Genomic DNA, 19,390 nt, shown 5'->3' on the forward strand with positions numbered 1-19,390 from the left:
ATATATATATATATATATATATATATATATATATATATATAGCCATGCATGTATGGAAGATGAACGTCAAGTGATGATATAAACTTATATAATACACACACTCACGCATACATCTTTATAAACACATGAAAAATACACACATATTATAGATAGGTACATGGATAAACAGACAGATAAATAGTATATTTCAATGTATACAAAGACATAAAATGACAGTGTTTATAAGTGTGTGTATGTGAGTAGATGAGTATTTTATTCAAGCCACACATGTATACATACAGTGTGAGCTATTCCTGCATTTTACAGCTGTACAACACCCTTGCAGGTCCATTGTCTGCACTCGTTTTCCTTCAAATTTTGAAAGTTTTGAAAATTTGAAAATCTAGAGGTAACAGGAGACCTGAATGAGTAGCTTGAAATCAGAGAACCAACTATGGACAACGCAGTACCATCCACTGAACGAGATATATACACACACACATATACATGTGTGCATGCATACACGTGTGTGTATGTACAGATAGATAGAAATATTCCTAAGCTTATCACTTATTTTACAGTTTGTATTTGCTCTATTTGGTTTTGTTTTTTTTATTTTTTACAAAGTCATCATTGCTATTTGATTGATGGGTCGTCTAGTTTCCAGGTTTCCAGCTGATTGACTCTTCGCGCCTAATCAAAGCTGCCAAAACTGCCAAAACTTCCACAGCTGCCAAAGCTGCTTAGTGAACTGAGTGAGCTCCAACTGCCCCAACGGCCAAGACCCCAGCCGCCACCCCAACCGCCCATCATACTCGTAGCTCCATGAGCAAGAAGTGCACCCCCAGCAACACCTGAAATAATAAATAGAACAGTCGTTGTAATAATAGTAATAATAAATAATGAGGATGATAATAATAATATGAACTGAAATTTATTTGAGAATAATGCCTGACTTACCATCACTGCAAGGAGTGCAAAAGAGTGTTTTAATTGGGACATCACACATTGAGAAGAACATTGATTTTGTAAATGGTGCATTTATTTTAATAGCCTATCAATGTATACAGTGAGTTTCTTTGCCCTAGGTGTCAGGAAGACACTTGGCAAGAAATGGAAACAAAATTGAAGGAAGAAGAAAAACAAATAATAATAATTTATGAATATTGGTGTAACTCTTCACGAAGATAGAAAAGTGCAATGTGGTTTGTAATAGCGATTGTTTATTGAATGTGATTTGTAATAGCGATTGTTTATTGAATGTGATTTGTAATAGCGATTGTTTATTGAATGTGATTTGTAATAGCGATTGTTTATTGAATGGATTGAATGATATTTTGTGAGATCATCTGTCTTCTTCAGGTTCAAAATGTAAAATGAAAAAAGGTTTTTTCTCCTACTCCCTTATCTGGTGGTCAACGAGGAAACTAGGGATAGATGAATGGTTAGTGAGAGCTGTGCAAGCCATGTACAGAGACGCTGTCAGTAAGGTGAGGGTTGGCAACGAGTACAGTGAAGAATTCCGGGTAGAGGTAGGGGTCCACCAAGGTTCTGTCCTCAGTCCCTGCCTATTTATCATAGTCCTCCAGGCAATAACACAGGAATTCAAGACAGGATATCTTAATAACAATTAAGATATCAAGTTCATTACAATAAAGAGAGCTGGGCTGTTGTTTTTCCTACTTCTGAAATGATGTCAAAGTGTTCAAAATGACAAAGTTAACAGCCCATCAAATGGTTGGTTAAGAGGTAAACAATTGATATCCAATCACAACATGGTCAAAGCATTTAGATATTCACCAGTCCAATCTGTAATGATTTTTACAAATAGGTACCATAACATAACATAGTCCAGTTACTGCACAATATCACTCTGTTGTATCAACTAGACCCTGGCCAATACATTAAACTGCACCTGACAATGAAACTTCAACTTTGGGGAATTCAAAGAGTATAGCAAACTCTTAGTCACCATTACTTTCAAGTCTACTCTGGAAAGGGTTCCAGTTATAGGCCAAATAGCAGAAGATGGTCTGATGACTAAGACATAGAGGGGAGCCTAGCATTAAGACATCACAGCAGCTCACCAGGCTGTGGACATATTTTGATGTTTCATTAAACCAGTCTCTTATATAATTAACATGTATAGCATGAACTTGAAGACTACCAACGATCAGAGGAGTCTCCAAAGAATCTACTCCTATGTGAAGCAGCATAAACAAGAGCCACCAGAAACTATCAACAACTACCAGGGGTCTTATCTCCTTAACCGCCATCATAACTTCTGACAGCATAATAAAAGAAAACATAAATAAACAATATAATGAAACACACAGATCTTACCCAAAGCAATCTCTCCTAAGTTACTCTTATTCTTTTCCTTAATGTGTACCACTTGAGGGTTTCCAGTGTTTCCATAATAGGGACCCTGCTGAGGATAATATCCAGGATAAGCTCCAGCATAACCAGGAGGTGGTGGTGGCACTTGACTATATGCAGCTGAAAAATGGAAAACAACATTGCATGTTAGATAATATTCCAAAGTTATAACTACAACACACACACGCCTTTATAGCATATAATAATAATATATATATATATATATATATATATATATAATGACAACACATAGAAATAGAATACAATCTTGTATATGGCAATTTCTGTCTGTTACCATCCTGTTTCCTATACCAGTGAACCAATCTTCAAAATTTGCATACATGTTGAACTAACATCCAGTTCAATTATAGGGTAATTGGATTTCAATAAAAATTGATAATGGGCCCCCTACGGGGAAAAGAGTGCAAAAAGTGTTAGGTTGAGGGAAATGTGGTGACATAGTGAGGGTTGGCTGATATCAGGGAAGGGGGAGGAGACAGAGACTGGGAACTGAAACAATAGCACTATAGAGAATGGCTTTTCATCTTCTATACATGAATAGGCCATTGAGGGAAACGTCATGGCATAATGAGGGTGGCTGATATCAGCGAAGAGGAGGAGACAGACAGAGAGAATGAGAGAGAGAGAGAGAGAGAATGTGTTTACTGAAGGGGAGAGCAAATTTTAATACTTTGGTTCTTGAATTTTTACCTATTATTTAACACACACACTTTAATGAATTAACTATCGTATTGGCATCAAAATCACATGTAAATGATTCCTTTCCTCAGAAAAGGAAAAGTTTGACTGCTATTTCTAGCACACTCTGCTACCATGCAACAGCTATTTGTGATAATGGTAGGCCCTTTATCACAAATAGCTGTTTTGTGGTAGCAGGGCATGCTGGAAATAGCAGCCAAATTTTTCCTTTTCTGAGGAAAGGAGCATAGTGCAGTTCAGTGGTGATGAGGAAGCTATTGGACGTTGGTAATGGCACCCTGGTTGGTGGACAGGGTGGTCAGGTTAGTTTGCCTTTTGGACACATTGTATCAGATATACAAGAACTAATGGCTACAATGTTTCCAAATCTGGGGATTCAATTTAAAGACCAAACCTAGCTGAGAACACGTGCCATCTTGGTGCCAAAGAATGTGACAGTGGAAGATTTGAACCTCAACTCCTAGATCAGCTGCCTGGTGAACACTGCAGTTACAAATCAATTGACTCTGTGTTCAACTCCCATTAAGTTTTGAACTATCCCACTGATTTTGGAATAGCCTGGCATCAGCAGGCCTCCCACCTCACAACTTGCACATCAGTGATGCTTTTAAGAAACCTGGACTCACCCAAGCTTTGCAATGGCACACAACTTACAATCAAGATGATGCCAAGAGTCTTAGAGGTGACCATTCTCACTGGCAAAGCAAGTGGAGGTTGTCTTTAGACCACAAATTCTACTGATTCCTTCTGACATGCCATTTGATTCAACTGACTACAATTTCCTATAAAACTGAGTTTTTCAATGACCATAGACAAGAACCAGGAGCAGTCCGTGGAGGTGGTAGGCCTAAACCTTACAGAACCTGTTTTTTCCAATGGCCAACTGTATGTAGGATGCTCAAGAGTCGGCAATCCTAATCATCTGTTTATGCTCCAGAGTGCAAGACCAAAAGTGTAGTATATCAAGAGGCTCTACCAAATTGCTAATAATCAATCATCAATCGTTTCCTAGTTGCACATCGTCAATCTTCTCATCCTTCCAACCCTCCACCAATTCAACTTTGATATTACCTTACCATTACAATCAATCAGTTTTATGATTCAACTTTATTACTTGCCACTATTTTAAAATCTATCCCACGTCAGCGTGTATTTGTAAATCTATTTCTAATTTAAACGGGAACTGAACAGGGAACGGGATAGGACACGAAACAGTGTAATGAGAATGGGAACTGAAAATAACCCCACCCACCCCGCTTTTCCGGGTATTACCAGGTAATTCAGCTAGTACAATAATAAATAGAAGATAATTGTTTCTTTGATTTCTTACGGTTTCAAAAGATGCCAAATCTGTATAGGAGAAGTAAACTCGATCTCGGCATATAACTGTTACTAATTTCCTTGACAGCCTCCACTCCTTCAGAGGAATGGATTGCAAAGTCAATCACAGCAGAGTATGAACAGAGTGGAGAAAGAAAACGGTGAAAGGTAATTGTCAAACGCTTCACCATTTTTGCCATTTCTCAGGGAAGATTTTCTTTGGACAAAAGAGGAGATATAGATTCTTAAGAGAAATACAAAAGAGAAACCTTCACAGCAACACAACAGGGAAAAGAAACTCTCTCACTGAAATTGAGTGGTTAGTAAAAGGAAGTGTATTCATCAGTTAAAAAAGAAAATAATCATCATCATTGATTAATATCAAGCATCCATGCTGGCAAGGGTCGGACAGTTACAAAGGATCTGGAAAGTCAAAGGACTGCACCATATTCCAGTATGTGCTTTGGTAAGGTTTTTATGGCTGGATACCATTCCTAAGGCCAACCACTTCACAGAGTTTTTTTTTTTATAAATTCTATGGCATCAGCACTAGTGATGATTACCTTGTAACATGCAAGCAAGACTAAGCCCTAAAATGACCCCTAAACAAAGAAAAGAAAAAACATGCTCATGCTAGCATGAAAAATATGCAAGTCAATGATGAGTGAAAAAAGAAAACTGAATTACTTCTTGCAAATGGAAAAGATAGCATAAAAATTGTTGGCTGTTAATGAATGATTGGTAAGGAATGTAAGGAAGCATAAAGTCCTTTCAAAAATGGTAGTAAGTCAGTGAAAAAAAGAAAAGGATAAAAAAAATGAATGAAATTCTTGTGTCAGTCCAAAGCAAACAGGTGAAGTAAAGACAGGCTAGAGTCACAAGTAGAAAAGTGTCTACAGGTTAGTAATCAGAAAAGATGGCAAGGATAGAGAAAAAGGGTCGGGTGGTAAGATGGGACAGCAATTCTAAAAAAAAAGGAGGAAAACTGGGTAGGTGGGGGGAGAAGAAAGTAATCTTGATGAGTGAAGATTGCTGGATGTGTTACATTCATCTCTCACCTGCATTTGGTGGGTAGGCATTAGTAGCCTGCTGAGGATAACCATAAGGTTGAGGGTAACCTGAAACGGAGCAAATGTATCTTGAGATTCATTTAAGAAAGAAAGAAAATAAAAAAAACAAAGAAAAAGAAAACAGCAACAATTGCTTCTGATTGGTAGTAAAGGTGGCTATGTGCAGCTGAAATGTTTGTTATTAAGATGGATGTAGTTTGAAGGGGTTTTAGTTGCTATTTCTAGCATGTTGAGCAATTATTCACTTAACTAGAGAAGAATAAGAAATACATGGGAAGAAGTAATGAAGGTGACCCCAGAATCCTGAGTTGATTAAGGACCAGGATCTCTGGTTAGATGAGGTTCTTGAAAAGAGTCGTCTTCAGTGAAACTGAGTTCAGAAAGTGCTGTTATGCTTCATACTCTCCACCCATGTTACAATGACTCTCACCATCTCTTATGCATTATGCCTGCCTCTTCACTATTGGCTCCTGCAGACAACTGTACCATGTCATCTCTTGTCCCTCCCCACTGGCAACCGTACCATCTACTTATGCTGCTTACCCTCCACTCCACACCCTATCTTCTACTCATGCCTTTATCGTCCCCTACACACGGTTCTTGTTCATCCACCCCTCAACCCAACCCAATTTAGTAGTCTGCCCCACCCCTGTCCTCTCATTCTCTTTCCCATACAATCCTACAAAGCAGACATCAGAGCTTAATGCAGTCCTTGGGCACACTGGACCCTATCAAATCATCCAACTCAAGCCAGCATGAAACACAGATGTTAAACAATTATCTCTGACCAAGTAGACCTATGATCAAAAACATTCCAATTGTGACCATCCTGCTCTATGTTTTTAACTTCATTCAGTCAGACACAGAATATCTAGAAGCACATTATAACAATGAGTTGTTCATGTTTTGAAAATGGAAAAGTAGGAATTGAGGCAGATTTGATTCCTATTTCTTGGAAATCAAGCAACCATATACAGGGTCGCTTGTTGATTCATTGTAAAGTGCTATGTTGTTGCTGCTTAGTCTCAACTCAACCCTGGATAATGAAGGACTAAGATCAAAATCATTCTTGCCATAACTATCCAGTTATGGTGTCTTTTTATAAATCTTAACAAATTGAGTCAAGAGCCACACTGTTGCGTCCCTCCTTTGTTTACGATGTGTGTGATTTGAATGAATTTAGGCTGCTATTTTGAGCAAGTTAACCATTAGAGACTCTTTATGGAGTATCTATGGGGTTAATTGAGGACAATGAGAATTCAATAATTTTCTTTTTCAAATCAAAACCTTCAAACAGACAGGAGAGCATCTATACTTACCAGGTTGCTGAGAGAAATATGCTTGTGGTGGGTAGGCAGCCTGTTGAGGAGGATAACCGTGATAGGCAGCTTGCTGAGGAGGATAACCAGGTTGTTGAGGGTAACTTGCCTGTTGTGTATAAGATGCCTGTTGTGGGTAACTGGGTGCATGAGTAGAATAAGGAGAGGGTGCATTTGCAGGGGGTGCAGATGGCACTAAAACAAGAAAATGCATCAAGAGTAAACAATCATTTTAAAAAAAGAACACATAAATAAATAACAAATTCACTTCCATTCAATGTTCAGAAGCAGGGTAGCATACTGGATAACATGTCATGAGTTGTGTGTGTGTATACACACACACACATACATATATATAGATAGATAGATATGTAGGTACATCTACACACACACATATATATTTATATATACATAATATATATATATGTGCTGTGCTTTTGAAGACCTGTTGAACCGAGTGGTTCTAGTTGTGGCTGATACCAGTGCCGCCTGACTGGCACATAAAAAGCACCATTCAAGCATGGCTGATGCCAGTGTCACCTGACTAGCACCCGTGCCGGTGGCACATAAAAAGCACCCACTACACTCTTGGAGTGGTTGGCATTAGGAAAGGGCATCTAGCTGTAAAAACCTTGCCAAATCAGATTGGAGCCTGGTGCAGCCTCCCAGCTTGCCAGTCCTCAGCCAAACCATCCAACCCATGCCAGCATGGAAAACGGATGTTAAACAACAACAATGACGATATATATATACACACACACAGATCTGTATGTGTTTGTGTGTGTGTGCACAGATGTGTTTAAACTTAGATGAATTTAGATGTGTCAAGGCTGACAGGAAGTGGTGCTTCCTAGGGCTAAATAGCAGTAGTATTCTTCCCTTTCATCGGACTGTCACATTAAGTTGACAACATACCACCACTTGAATTTAGATAAGTTTTGCCAAAAAATTAGCCCCTGCCCTATCTATCTCAATAGCACTGCTTGATAGAATCTATTAAGTGTAGTACCATGGCCCATTCAAGTAAGGAGCTGATGACCGTGGCCAAGTAGAGATGGATTGTCTAGTATCACATGAAGAAATGTGTTAAGATATTGTTTGAAGCTGAATAGGATCTCTTTCTTCTTTGATTTGTTTTGAGACACTGTTAAATAGAGCAGGGCCTGTTGAGGAAAAGTAATTGGGTAGTAGGTGGGCTTATAGTATGGGGTCCCAGATTTGGATGAATTCTGAATTTGATGTTAAGGTCGTTTGGGCAATACTTATGGTTACAATGTTTCAAAGTTGTCTCAACAATCAAGATCAGTCATTTAATTTTTTTCAGTGATTGCTGCCTGGAGTAACTCAAATCTAGTAAAATTCTGTTTTGTATGGGGAGACCAAAGCTTCACTCACACTTTATCATATTCCCACACACACACACACACTCACTCACAGACATGCATCTCACTCACAAAAATCATTCACATCTCACAGATACATCCATACCATCACTTAAACCATTCACACTATCACTCAGTCACTTTCTTGTACACACTCTTACTCATAAATATAAGTGATCTTACTTGCATATCTAGCTCCTGCCATTACAGTATTAGCTTGGGTTGCCTGCACAGTTGGATACGGGGCTGATACAGCAGCCGCCTTTGGCTGCTGTGATTTGCGAGGTGCTGGAGGTAGCTGAAACATTACAAAACTCATTGAATTAATAAATTCTTCATCCCCATCCAACATTTGTCCCTCCACCCTCTTAATTCCTCTTCCTCTACCTTCCACAACTCCTTCTCCTCACCTTCTTATTCTACATCCACCCAAACTCTTCACACGTTGATTCCCACTTCCCTATTCAAGCCTTCAACCATATATTTATTTATTTATCGATAGATAGATAGCTGGACAGACAGACAGACAGACAGACATCTCTTTTATCTTTCACTTGTTTCAGTCATTAGACTGTGGCACCAGCTTGAAGGGTTTTAGTCAAAGGAGTAGACCCCCAGGACATTTTAAACCTGTTACTCATTCTATCAATCTCTTTTACTGAACTACAAAGTAATGACAATGCAAACAAACCAACACCGGTTGTCAAGCAGTGTTGGGAAACAAACACAACAACAAATCCTATCAATAAAATTCTCAAAGATTATTTGATTTTGTTCACCTTTTTTTCTAAAGAGCTTATTTAAAATTGGACAGTTTGACCGGGGTCTGGCAAGCCAGGAGGCTGCACCAGGATCCAGTCTGATCTGGCAGTGTTTCTACAGCTGGATGCCCTTCCTAATGCCAACCACTCCGAGAGTGTAGTGGGTCCTTTTTACATGCCACCGGCAGAGGGGCCAGAGGAGGCTGGAAACGGCCACAATTGGTTGGTGCTTTTTACGTGCCACCGACACAGAAGTCAGTCAAAGTGACGCTGGCATCGGCCACCTTTGGATGATAATAAATGAACAGAAGTTACATAATCATAAATGATTGTGTAACTCCTGTTATAGTCGTTTCTGCTATAGGTAGGTGTGCACCCAGAACTGAGTGCTCATACGACAGAGCTTCACACACACAAAAGAGGCAAAAAGTAATACTTACCACACTGACAATGGCATTCATCCATTCACTGTAAAAAGAGGGAAAAAAAGTATTAACTAATACATACCAGCACTGATGCAAATGGATGCTGAAGCTGAGAGTTGACTGACTGTGAAAATAGTTTTATGAAATTACATGTTACGCAGCTACTATAAATTAGGGTTAAAAACAGAACAACAATATTTGGTAAATTTCACTGTTAAACGAATGACAATAGTAAAAATGCAGGTGACAATAAAAGGGGATTAATGGAAGGTCAGTGTTTTATCAAACACAAATGGAAGGAAAATTCTAGGCCTTTCATTATCATGTGTATCCATCAATGGGAATTTACTGACAAAAAGAGAGAAATGGGTAGAAGAAATAGTAGTAGCACAATGTTGATGCCATCTCACACAGTAAATATAAAAAGAAAAAAATTACAAATGCCAACCAAACCAGGGTTTCCAAATTTGCTCCAATGAGATTCTAACAGCTCTGCTTTGCTGCTTGTTAGTTTTCAAGTATTTTACCAGTTGTCCCACTCCAGAAATATCAAAACCTTCCCTCTGAAATTTCAAATGATGTGAAATAATGCATTAATAATAATTGTTTTAAATTTTGACACAAGGCCAGCAGCTTTACAAGGGAAAGTGGGGCGGGGGAGTCAATTACATCAACCCCAGGATTTGACTAGTAATTTACTTCATCAATCCAAAAGGAAAAAGTAAAGTTGATCTTCTTGGTTGGATTTGGAACTTAGAATGTAAAGGGGCAGAATGAATACTGCAAAGCAAATAATAATAACTCCTCTCCTCCACCAACATAATTCCACTCAACACCAATGACAAAACATCCCCAGATGGACGTAAGCATTTAGTGACTGACAGTCACAAATGTTTAGTGGCAGATTGTGAAAAGAATGACACTGGATGTTCCAATATTGGAGATCTGAGATGAATTATGCTGTTTGATAAGAAGACACCTACCATCACATAAATTCCACCAGATCAAAATCAAACCACTAAAAGCTGACCTTTAAAAGGTCATGTAATTCTTAGTTATGATATTAATGATCTTAACTCTTTTAATACTAACTCACCAGTCTGCCTCTCATGTTACTTAGTGATTCAAACAAGCAGCTTTGCCCTGACAAAAGTCATTTTACTTATTTTTCATTATTTTGAAAACTAATATGAATTCTAATCATGCCATCAACGAGCTTGATTCTGTTGACAACAGCTCCCCTGTGACCAGCCCACCTCAAAATTCTTCATTATTCCAAAAATTGACTGATGCAAAGACATTGCATTGCAACAGAAATATTATGACAAAGGGAAAAATCCAACAGTGTGTGAAATACAGAACAGCAATGGTGATTGACCCCATCTCACCACTACACTACAGTCAACTAGTTGTGAACCAATAACAGGCACCAAACAGTTATGGAGTTGTTCCCTTTTTGTCACAAGCGCAGACACCAAAAAGGAAAGAAGAAAAATTTAAAAAAAACAACCTCCAGCCTTTACTCAAATATTATTGACATAAGCAAAGTATGCAACTCTACAGCTACATTGGTACATTGTCAACATAAGCACACAGGCTAATAAGTACACATGCTAATGAGCACATGCATAACTGTGTATGTATGTATGTGTGTGTGTGTGTGTGTGTGTGTGTGTGTGTGTGTGTGTGTGTGTGTGTAGTTATAAGTCGTCATCATCACCACTTAATGCCCATGTTCCATGCTGAGATGGGTTGGACAATTTGACAGGATAAAATGGATCCAAGGACTGCATCATATCCCAGTGCTTGCCTTGCTGCTGTAGTTTCTATGACTGGCTGATCCTCCTAATGCCAACCACTTCATAGCATGAGCGAGATACTCTTTCCATACCACTAGCCGAAGTGAGGTCACTACGCACCTGCGATACTACAAACTCTGTGGGAATGGCTTTATAGAAGGAGATGAGGGAAGAAAATATTAAGGAAGGGGCCAGAGTAAAATAAGATTTCTGTTGTAGAGGAGTTACATGGCTCCCCACATTTCAAGAAGAAAGGGGGTGAGTGAATAGGATGGAGCTGGAAAGTGATAAAATAAATAATGGTAATGAGATGTCAGCATTGAGCTTCAAGTTATGAGGTGGGTAGGAATGAGTGGGACCAAGGAAACAGAAGAAGTGTGGGTGAGTAGAGATTATAAGAATGTATGGGCGAGTGCAAAATGAAGAATGGATGAGGGAAAATAGGTAACAACTGTTAAAGATCAGGTTGAAGGGTGGACGTGGTGAATGGAGAATAACTAATGATACACCAGTTGAGAGCAGTAGGGGGAGGGGAATACACAAACAGACAAAAAAAAGAGGATTTCATCAAATGGAAAATAACTGACTGTGTATTCGCACATGAGCAGTTACTGATTCTTCAGTGCTGCTTATAATTCATTCTCTCCCAATATGTTGTGGAATAGCAAGTTTGACACTAATTTGTCTTAAATGCAGTGAACCAATGATAAACCAATTAAAGATATGTGCAATCAACAGTCAAAACTGGTGTGGCAGTGTGGTTAAGAAACTCACTTTGCAAGCTGTAATTTGGGGTTCAGTTCCGCTGTATGGCATGTGTGTATGAGTGTCTGTGTTTTTCACCCTGCCCCTGCTTGACAAAAGAGACTAATATACTAAGTACTAGACTTAACAAACCATAAGTACTGGGGTCTATTTATTGGACCTTTCAGGGGTGGTGCCAAATGGACTGAAACAAGTAAAAAAGATGAAAAGGTAAATGAAACAACAAAAACAATAGGAAATACACAAACTTTAGTTCATTGTCATTAGTGAACAGAAACCATATGATCTTGGCACGGCTGCTTGGTTTGACTGGAATAGCCAGGAGATGCTCCAGCTTGGCACCAGCTGGCAAATCAGGTTGATCTGGCATGCCATTTGTGTACTGACCAACACTAAACCATTTGCAGACTTCCTGTGTTAAAATAAAATGAATGAAAGGAAGAAGAATGAGAGATGTACATAAAGTATTCGGTTGTCAAGTATGAAATTTGTAAAAAAAGAAAACAAAAAGTTTGCTAATGTTTTATAAATACAAGGAATAGTTTTATTCATCAAAATATGCACCCATATTGTCAATACACTTTTGCTATTTCAGCGGTAGCTTGTCCAGCCCAGGACTGTGAAAGCCTGGCAATCTGGAGTCAATAAAATTTTGGAAGGCCTGTTTTACACCATCATCGGAATCAATTTTTTTCCTATTAAAAAGTGATCCAAATTCTGGAAGTGGTCGTCAGTGGGAGCAAGATCAGGTGAGTATGGGGGGATGAAGGAGAAGTTCCAATTCCAACTCCTGTAGTTTCACCAATGTCATTTTTGTGATGTGTGGTCTGGTATTGTCTTGCAATAAAATAGGAGTGGATCTGTTGACTAATCTAGGCTGTTTTTTTGCAAAGTTTCTGCATCATTTGACCCAACTGGCTGCAGTATACTTCTGCAGTGATTGATGAGCCAGGTCTAATGAAATCCTAATGGATCACACCTGCACCAGATCACCAAACACACACCATCAGCTTCTTTTGATGAATTTTGCTTTTTGGACTGTGTTTTGGTGGCTTATCTTTGTCCAACCATTGTTCTGAATGTTTACGGTTGTTGTATTGGATCCATTTCTCATCACATGTTACAATTTGATTTTAAAATTATTCATTTTTGAGACGAGAGAGTAGCATTACACAGTCTTCCAAACGTTGCTGTTTCTGATTTTCATTGAGTTTGTGTGGAACCCACTTAGCCAACTTTTTCACTTTGAAATAAATGAGTCAATATTGTTTGCTTGTTAACACCAATCAACAACAATAATTCAGAGGCACTTTGAGATGGATCTGACTCAACGGTGGCTTTCAGTTTGTCATTATCCACCTTTGTTTCTGGTCAACAAGGCCTGAAATGTCAGCGGAAAGGGCTAGTCAATTACATCAATCCCAGGGATTAACTAGAACTTATTTTATTGGCCCCAAAAGGATGAAAGGCAAGGCCAACCACAGTGGAATTTGAACTTAGAATGTAAAGCTGAAAGAACTGCTGTGAAGCATTTTGTTGGCATGCTAGTGACTCTGCCAGCTTACCATTTTCAAAATAATAATTCTTTCTACTATAAACACAAGACCAGAAATTTTGCAGGAGGGGACAAGTCAATTACACTGATCCCAGTGCTCAATTGGTCCTGGTTTTAGCAATCTGGAAAGGATGAAAAGGTAAAGTTTCAACTCAGGACATAAAGACAGACACATGGAATGTTGTTAAGCATTTTCTCCAGTGTGTCAACAATTCTGCCAGCTCTCTCCATCTCAGATTGATAGTCATAATGTCTCCAGTTAGCTTTGCTGGAAACACAGCTTATAGCCTGAACAATCATTGTTTCTGAATTGAGACACAAGGCCTGCAGTTTGAGAAAAAAAAAAAAGATTAAGTAATATTTCATTTGACTCCAGTGCACAAGACCGGAATTTGTTGGGGAGAAAATTGGGAATAGTTGATTATATTGAGCTTAACCTGTTTTATCAACACTAGAAGGATAATAATAAACATCAGTATTTCATCGACCTTGGAGAGACGAAAGATTAAGTTAACTTCAGCTGAACTTGAACTCAGAAGGTAAAGAACTGGAAGAAATACTGCATTTCCTCTGTTCTCATGGTTTTGCCAATCCACTGGCCTTAAATAATTGTTTCTAACGTTAGCAGACAGTCTGGAAATGTTAAAGCTGGTTAGGGTTAGGGTTAGGGTTAGTTGATTGAAGTAAGCCTAGTACTTGATTGGTTATTGATCCAATTTTATCTTTGGCCAGCTCACCGCCTTAATAATAACAACTTTCATTACCAACTACCATCATCATCATTATCATCATCACCACCACCATTGTCATATCTGTTTTTTGTATATATGTCTACTGCCCCACTGTGATAATGTGTCACAGTTCCTTAGTCCATCCTCATATCCCATAGATGATGATGATGATTCTTTAACTTAGTCCTCAAATTCGGGGAGAAGTGAACAAGAGAAATATGTACTCGGCTGGTACTTATTTTTGTTGCTGCCAGAAGGATACGATTAAGGGCAAATTTGACTTTGGCCAGAGGTCAAATTACAATACCCCACCCCACCCCCATCCACATCCAAATCCCCTTATCTGGAACCCAAGTAACTTACCTTCAGTAGAATATCTCCTTTGGAATCTGAATCTGTCTGTTTCTTATACCATTTCAAGACGGAATTATTATGCAGTACAACCCACACTTTTCTCCAGCCACCATCCAGGAAACTTTCTGATGTTTCAAAAAAAAAAAAAAAAACGAAAAAAAAAAATTCATAATTGCTGTTGTTATTGTTGTTGCCTTGCCGTATTTGTTGCAACTCTTTACATTCTGATTTCAAATCCCACTGACTTATGATCAAGCAGGTTTATAATCAAGTTGACTTATGATCAAGCAGATTGATGATTAAAGCTATTCAAGCCATGAACCATTCTACTCCAGCCTTTTCCTCTTTCAGGAACTCATAGACCAACCTTTTTCAAGATGGTAGGGGAACTTAGCAGCTGTTTCTAGGAAATCAAGGGACCACAGAGAAGCTTAAGTAATCAGTCTTAGAAATTAATGCTAATAATTTTGTACACGGAAGCAATTTTTTTTTTATCTTCAGCAAAACAAAAATGTGCTGCTTGTGATGATGATGGCCATGAAACGGCTCTCAACAGGGAAGCAACTTTGAGGCGAAAGAAGTCAGTTGATACCAGTGACTCCCCCCCACACACACACACACTATATGACTGGTACTGTATATCATCAACTTTGAAGGGATGAAAGCCAAAGGAGACCTTAGCAAGGTTTGAACTCAGATCCTAGAAACAAGAAATATCACAAGCATTCAATTAGATGCTCAAGTGATTCTAGAAATCTGCTGCTATAATAATAATGATAATAGTGGTTTCAAATTTTGGCACAAGGCCAGTAATTTTAGGAGAAAGAGGTAAGTCAATTACATTGACCCCAGTACTCAACTGGTATTTATTTCATCAATCCCAAAAAGCTGAAAGGCAAAGTCTGCTCATGATTCTGCCAGCTTGCTACCTTAACAATAGTAATAATAATAATGGTTTCAAATTTTGGCACAAGGCCATCAGATTCATGGAAGGAGGCAAATCAATTACAGCAACCCTATGTTTGGCCGGAACTCTTTTTATTAATCCCCAAAAAGATGAGAGGCAAAGCTGACCTCACTGGAATTTGAACTCAGAACGTGAGGATGAACAAAATGCAGCCAAGCATTTTATCCGGTATGCTAACAATTCTGCCAGTTCGCCACTGTCATAATAATAATAATCCTTTCTACTAACAGCAGAAAACCTGAAATTTTGGAAGAGGAGACAAGTCCATCACACTGACCCCCAGCGTTTCACTTGTACTTATTTTATTGACACCAAAAGTATGAAAGGTAAAGTCAATCTCAGCAGAATTTGAACTCAGAATACAGCAACGGGTGAAATGAGGCTAAGCATTTTGTATGGCATGCTAACGGTTTTGCCAGCTCACCACCTTAATTATAATAATGGTTTCTAATTTTGGTACAATGCCAGCAGTTTTAAGAGGAGCGGCAAGTCAATGACATGGACCTCAATACTTGATGGATACTTATTAACCAGGAAAAGATGAAAGGTGAAATTGATCTTAGCAAGATTTGAGCTCAAAACGTGAAGAACTGCAACAAATGTTGTATGGCATTTTTTCTTTATTGGCCACTGGGGCTCCACAACTTAAAATTCAAAATCAATTTATACAAAATGGCTGAAAAACATGTTGAGATATACTTAGAAACAGGTAAGAGGCAGAATACAATAGAAATAATAACATAAAAGCAGATGGAATATTTGTAACAATTGCAATGAAAAGGACTCACAAAGTGCTAGGAAGAGTCACTCATAGAAAACTACACATCTATCTCTGAAGATATCCAACTAAATGTGGATTTTTTTACATCTAAAATAGCTTGAATGCTGATAATTCAAACCTAAAGCCGGATTGAAACATCTGTCGGATTTTCTTTTTCATTATTTCATTTGCAGATCCGGTCCCTTTTATATCCTGAATCTTATATGTATGTCTTTTGCATTGTGATCCAAATAAATTTTAACCAAGCATCCACTATATTTTTCCTTCTCCATTTTCTTTTATAGCCCTTTAGCTTATAAGCTCCAGTCAAACCACTTAACCCATGCTGACATGGAAAACAGACGATAAACGGGAATGACATATTAAATTTTTAGAAGAAAAAGGTTGGCAGTGACTCTGAACTTTCAATTTGCTTGCCATCAGTCATTAGTCTGATGATGGCAAACAAGTTGAAACTTCAGAGGAGTCACTGACCACCTTTTCCTTGGCAAAGTTAATTAATAGGTATCCTACTAAAACATACAGAGTAAACCTTCAGTTTAATGTGTTAACAGTTTGAGTGTGTGTGTGTGTGCACGCGCATGCATGCATGTGTGTGTGTGTAAAACTTGATTTAAGACCAAACAGTAATGTATATACATATACGAGTGTGTGTCAACATGTACACGCACATATATCTATGCGTATGTGTATAGAGAGAGAGAGAGGGAGTGTGTGTGATAGTCAGCGCAAGATAGAGAAGTGAAGCAGGCTAGCAAAGAAAAAAGCAACTGCTAAGTTGGTATGGTTCAAGTGTGTAATTTACATCATCAAGTTTGGTTATTTTAAACTGAAGTCAGGTGACCAGAAACTAATTAAGCTTTTAATTAACTTGCTGACAGGCTGGAAAAGTTTGTGGTTAAATTATTCATCTAATTACTGTAACACATTGTCCTTGGTGACCTGAATCACATCACTAACTTGCTTATTTTTATTTCATATTAACAAGTTATCATGGGCAATGGTGGTCTCATGTAGCTTGCCATAAAGGTTGTCTCTTCTCTGAAGAACATATGGGAAGAGGGGCTGCAAAGCTGTCCTGGGCATCTAGGAGCACAGCCCTCTCTCTCCATAGTATCTTTATGTAAGTGGATGGGTAGGTATTGAGAGGTCATGAATATTTGATGGTTGAGAGGAGATAATCAAGTATACCACATAACATATATATCATCATCATCATCATCATCTAATGTCTGCTTTCCATGCTGGCATGGGTTGGATGGTTTGACTGAGGGCTATATACATATGTGTAAGTGTATACACATATATATATATATAGATATATATGTAAACATACATGCATCTAGACATATACATCTGCACACACATATCAAACATACAAGTACATACACACATTACATTTTACTTCTACAGATGAACTGGCCTAGAATATTATCAAACAAAACAGCAATAAAAACAGAAGGAAACATTAAACATCAGCATTTTTCAGGTCATTTGTTTGTAATCAACAAAATATCCTGCCATTGATCAAAGAGTTTCATTGATTTGAAGAGGTGTGCAGATTCCTTTCTGTGGTACTAAACTCTAAACTACCATCTACGAATAAGGCTTCTAAAAGCCTGCAGGCAGCACAGGCTTGCCTATCAGGAGACTACAGACAAGGAATGGCAACAGTTGCAGGTAGGGAAATGAAAGGGGGGGGGTGCCGACTAGGTTCTTTTTTTTTCTATTTTTCTTTTAATTAGACATGGTTAGGAACAGACCTATTTTACCCGATCTACGAGATCCACACATGGGGCCACACAACAGCTGCCGAATGAAATAATCAAAACCACTTAATTTGTTATGGCCTCCTGAAAAAATTGAGAGAAGTTGTAAAATATACAGAAGATCATCGTTGATATCACACCAAATGTACACACAATTTCCACAATAAATATTCCTGTTGTTTGATTTAACCTTTTCATACTGACCTGCATGAGTCTGCCCCCACCCCACCCCCTGGGTCTTTGATACAAACTTTCTGTTTTAATGAGACATACATTAAAACCTTCCATCAAAATTCCATGTTACTTAATGTTCCAAACATCAGCTTAAATCATGTCAAAGCTATTTTACAAAATTCTTTGTAATTTTCAAAACTTAATTGAAACAAAAGCAGTTTGTGGTAATGAATCAGTGAAGGAGCAGGGAACAGTACTTCCGAGTAGTTGTGTAAGCCTTCATCTGAATTCAGTTATAATATTAACCCCAGTACTTAACTGCCACTTTATTTTATCAACTCCCAAAACGACAAAAAAAGTTGGTTTTGGTTGAATTTAGACTCAGAACCACAAGGCATTTGGTTTCTGCCAATCTGCTACCTCCGAGGCATAGGAATTACCATCATCTTTGTTTTAAGGTCCATTTTTTCCTGACTACATGGATTGGATGAAATTTATTGAGGCCAGATGCCCTTTCTGTTGCCAATTCTTACTTGTTTCCAAGTAAGGTAATATTTCCCAAGGCCAAATATGTTTTCATGAAAGACTGAAAATGAAAGTCAGCACTAGTAAGATGTTTGTTTACAACTATCACAAAGCAACACAAATAAAAACAGTTTAGAAAGTTAAAAGTTATGACTGGTCATAAAGTGACTATGATTGGTCATAACTTTTAACTTCCTAAAAAATACATCACTGTTCTAATACTTTAGAGTGTGCTTCTTTTCTGGGATGTATTAAGACATTAATGATATATATCATCATCATCATCATCGTTTAACGTCCATGTTCCATGCTAGCTGTTTTGGCAGGATTTTAACAAATTATTCATTTATTCTTTCATAATACAACTTTACAGAGGATTTACTAGGCTATCCCTGCTGGGGTTCAACGTTGGAGTTTCAACTAACTTTAATACATGACTAAAAATTTGTGACTGGTAAATATTTTACGTAGAGAAGCTGGCATGACTGTGTGGCTATTGCAACCACATGACTTCAGGTTCAGCCCCACAGTTCAGTACCATTGCACTATAGGGCTGAAAAAGCTTGGTTTGATGGAAACTATGCAAAATTCTGTCAGTCAGATTAAACCTGGGAG

The 19,390-nt window shown here is 38.2% G+C and overlaps 1 protein-coding gene across 2 annotated transcripts in view; it reads right to left on the reverse strand.

Moving 5' to 3' along the window:
* Nucleotides 1–6: 6 nt before the first annotated feature.
* Nucleotides 7–19,390, reverse strand: part of LOC106878806 (calcium-binding protein P) — a 21,652-nt gene continuing 2,268 nt past the window's right edge. The window contains exons 3-10 of one of the 2 annotated variants that reach the window (XM_014928147.2): nucleotides 14,569–14,684; nucleotides 12,168–12,331; nucleotides 9,371–9,398; nucleotides 8,353–8,467; nucleotides 6,788–6,982; nucleotides 5,457–5,516; nucleotides 2,323–2,478; nucleotides 7–833 (exon numbers count right to left, since the gene is read on the reverse strand). In XM_014928147.2, coding sequence (XP_014783633.1) covers nucleotides 673–833; nucleotides 2,323–2,478; nucleotides 5,457–5,516; nucleotides 6,788–6,982; nucleotides 8,353–8,467; nucleotides 9,371–9,398; nucleotides 12,168–12,331; nucleotides 14,569–14,684 — 995 coding nt within the window. In that variant the 3' untranslated portion in view covers nucleotides 7–672. The remainder of the gene's footprint in view (nucleotides 834–2,322; nucleotides 2,479–5,456; nucleotides 5,517–6,787; nucleotides 6,983–8,352; nucleotides 8,468–9,370; nucleotides 9,399–12,167; nucleotides 12,332–14,568; nucleotides 14,685–19,390) is intronic. The other variant, XM_052975260.1, reaches the window with a different exon arrangement.

This window comes from Octopus bimaculoides, chromosome 20 (assembly GCF_001194135.2).
Source record: "Octopus bimaculoides isolate UCB-OBI-ISO-001 chromosome 20, ASM119413v2, whole genome shotgun sequence".
In the NCBI taxonomy this organism is placed as follows: domain Eukaryota; kingdom Metazoa; phylum Mollusca; class Cephalopoda; order Octopoda; family Octopodidae; genus Octopus; species Octopus bimaculoides.